At 38.7% G+C, this 2,460-nt stretch overlaps 1 protein-coding gene across 1 annotated transcript in view; it reads left to right on the plus strand.

Annotated features, from left to right (window-relative positions):
- The window catches only part of LOC121375942 (nuclear pore complex protein Nup54-like), a 19,262-nt gene continuing 16,802 nt past the window's right edge, over positions 1 to 2,460 (plus strand). The window contains exon 1 of the mRNA XM_041503670.1: positions 1 to 329. Within this exon, the coding sequence (XP_041359604.1) occupies positions 98 to 329 (232 nt within the window). The 5' untranslated portion in view covers positions 1 to 97. The remainder of the gene's footprint in view (positions 330 to 2,460) is intronic.

Genomic DNA, 2,460 nt, shown 5'->3' on the forward strand with positions numbered 1-2,460 from the left:
GGAAGTAACAAATTAAATTCTACAAAGATTGCAGTGCATGTCGTTTACACAACTTTTATTTAAAAAGGCACTGCTATTGTAAGCCGAAAGTACGAAAATGGCGTTTAATTTTGGAACAACCACGAGTCAACCCAGTATTTTTGGTGGCATGAATCCGACAACGTCAGCCACAACGGGTTTCACTGGTTTTGGAGTGACAACCTCTGTTGCTGCACCGTTTGGCGGTTTTGGAACAGCAACAACATCGGCATCCGGCTTCACTGGGTTTGGAACAACCAACACAGCGACTGGCTTTACTGGTTTTGGAGTACCAACTACTACAACAACAGGTAGTTTGAATATTTTCACTCTGGAACCCTCCTCCACCCCCAAAAAGTAATACCTCCTCAGGCTCCTGGACCTACTCCTAGTCCATCAAGATTAACTTTGACTACACATGCAAGCACAAATTTTGAGAGTGCTTGCACTTGTAGTCAAAGTTAATCTTGATGGACTACTCCTCGACCTAACGAATTCTGTCCAAGACATATTCTGCTCATGACTTTTACTTCAGTTTGATGATATATCTGGCCTATTAACGGGAAATGATTTCTACACAAGCATCTTGTAATTTACGATCAATTTGATGAAATAATATATTACCTTGTTCACTTTATTGTTAAAATCAACCAACAAATGTTAATATCCATGCCATTTTCTCTTGTGAAGAGATTAAATGCATGTCGTATTTATATCTACTGTTGACATTCTTCAACTATTCCTGTAAACCAGGCTATTGTTTTCAAGAGTGGCATGTGTCACGTTATGTCACCGAAACTCTTATGCCATGAATTAGCCCGAGTACTCTGACTGTAAGAGAGCTAGACGGACATTTGAACATAAATACTCTCGCATTACAGTCAGAGACCAAGCTATGTATTTTTTTGGCAATTCCTGACAACCAAAAAGTTGGCAAAGATTTCCACTCTAATACCACAACAATCCTATGTTTGATGTCAAATACCTTTACATCGATCATTTTCGAGTTAACTGATTAAAAAAAATCCACATATTAATCACTAATACACATACTACAGAAAGAAATCCGACAGCACCCACATTCAGCTACGCTTCGTGACACTCCGTCGCAAGAATTACAAAGCTTGGTGACCTATTTCGTGACGTAGATCACGTGATCGCCCACTGGGTGATTCCGCCTTGTGCAGCAGTTACAGGGGCCGTCTCATACCAAGCGACGTTACAACATGGAAGAGTTGGCTAATGGTTTCCTCTCTAACACAGTGATAAAATTACCAAATATTTGACATCCAATAGCCGATGATTAATGAATCAATGTGCTGTAGTGGTGTCGTTACACAAAACAAACTTTTTTTGGTGATTGTCAGGCACTTGTCGTTTTGAGACGGCCCCTGGAAGACGGAATGGCTGAGTGGGCGATCATGTGATGCATCGTCATGATATAGGTCGGCGAACTTAGAATTCTGCTGTCTGGAGTTTTCCGAAGCTTAGCTGAATGTGGGTGCTGTCAGGTTTCTTTCTGTAGTGTGTGTATTAGTGATTAATATCTGAATTTCTTTTAATCAATCAACTCAAAAATGATCGATGTAAAGGTATTTGACGTCAAACATAGGATTGTTGTGGTATTAGAGCGGAAATCTTTGCCAACTTTTTGGTTGTCTGGAATTGCCAAAAAAATACATAGCTTGGTCTCTGACTGTAATGAGAGCGTATTTATGTCCAAATGTCCGTCTAGCTCTCTTACAGTCAGAGTACTCGGGCTAGCAATGAATCTTCAAAGTAGACAAGACTTTCACAATGACATCGGTGTAAAACTTGTATTTATTTAGGTTTATTTAATATGAATCATAGTCATAATGGCCCCAGTACAAAACGGCCCTAACAATAATTGGTCAAAATGGCCCTAAAAAAGTCAAAATGGCCAAAGTGTAAAAGTGAAAAAGGCCCTTAAAAAAAGTTAGCCCGAGTACTCTGACTGTAAGAGAGCTAGACGACATTTGGACATAAATTTACTCATTACAGTCAGAGACCAAGCTATGTAATTTTTTGGCATTCACCGACCACCAAAAAAGTAGTCAAAGATTTCCACTCTAATACCACAACAATCCTATGTTTGACGTCAAATACATTTACATCGACCATTTTCGGGTTCCTTGATTAAAAAAAAGTCAGATATTAATCACTAATAAACACTACATAAAGAAACCCGATAGCACCCACATTCAGCTAAGCTTCGGCAAATGCTTTCCAGACGGTTCGTCCACTCACCTCGGACAATTCATCCCTCACCTCGGACAATTCATCCACTCGATGACTGCATTTTTTTCAAACATATTAATAGTTATTTCTTTGACATTGTAATCATTTCTTAACATTATTTTGTGGTATACTATAACCAAAAAAGTAAAATAGAGTTAGAATTCAACATTAATATCTAGTTTT

This window comes from Gigantopelta aegis, chromosome 6 (assembly GCF_016097555.1).
Source record: "Gigantopelta aegis isolate Gae_Host chromosome 6, Gae_host_genome, whole genome shotgun sequence".
In the NCBI taxonomy this organism is placed as follows: Eukaryota; Metazoa; Mollusca; class Gastropoda; order Neomphalida; family Peltospiridae; genus Gigantopelta; species Gigantopelta aegis.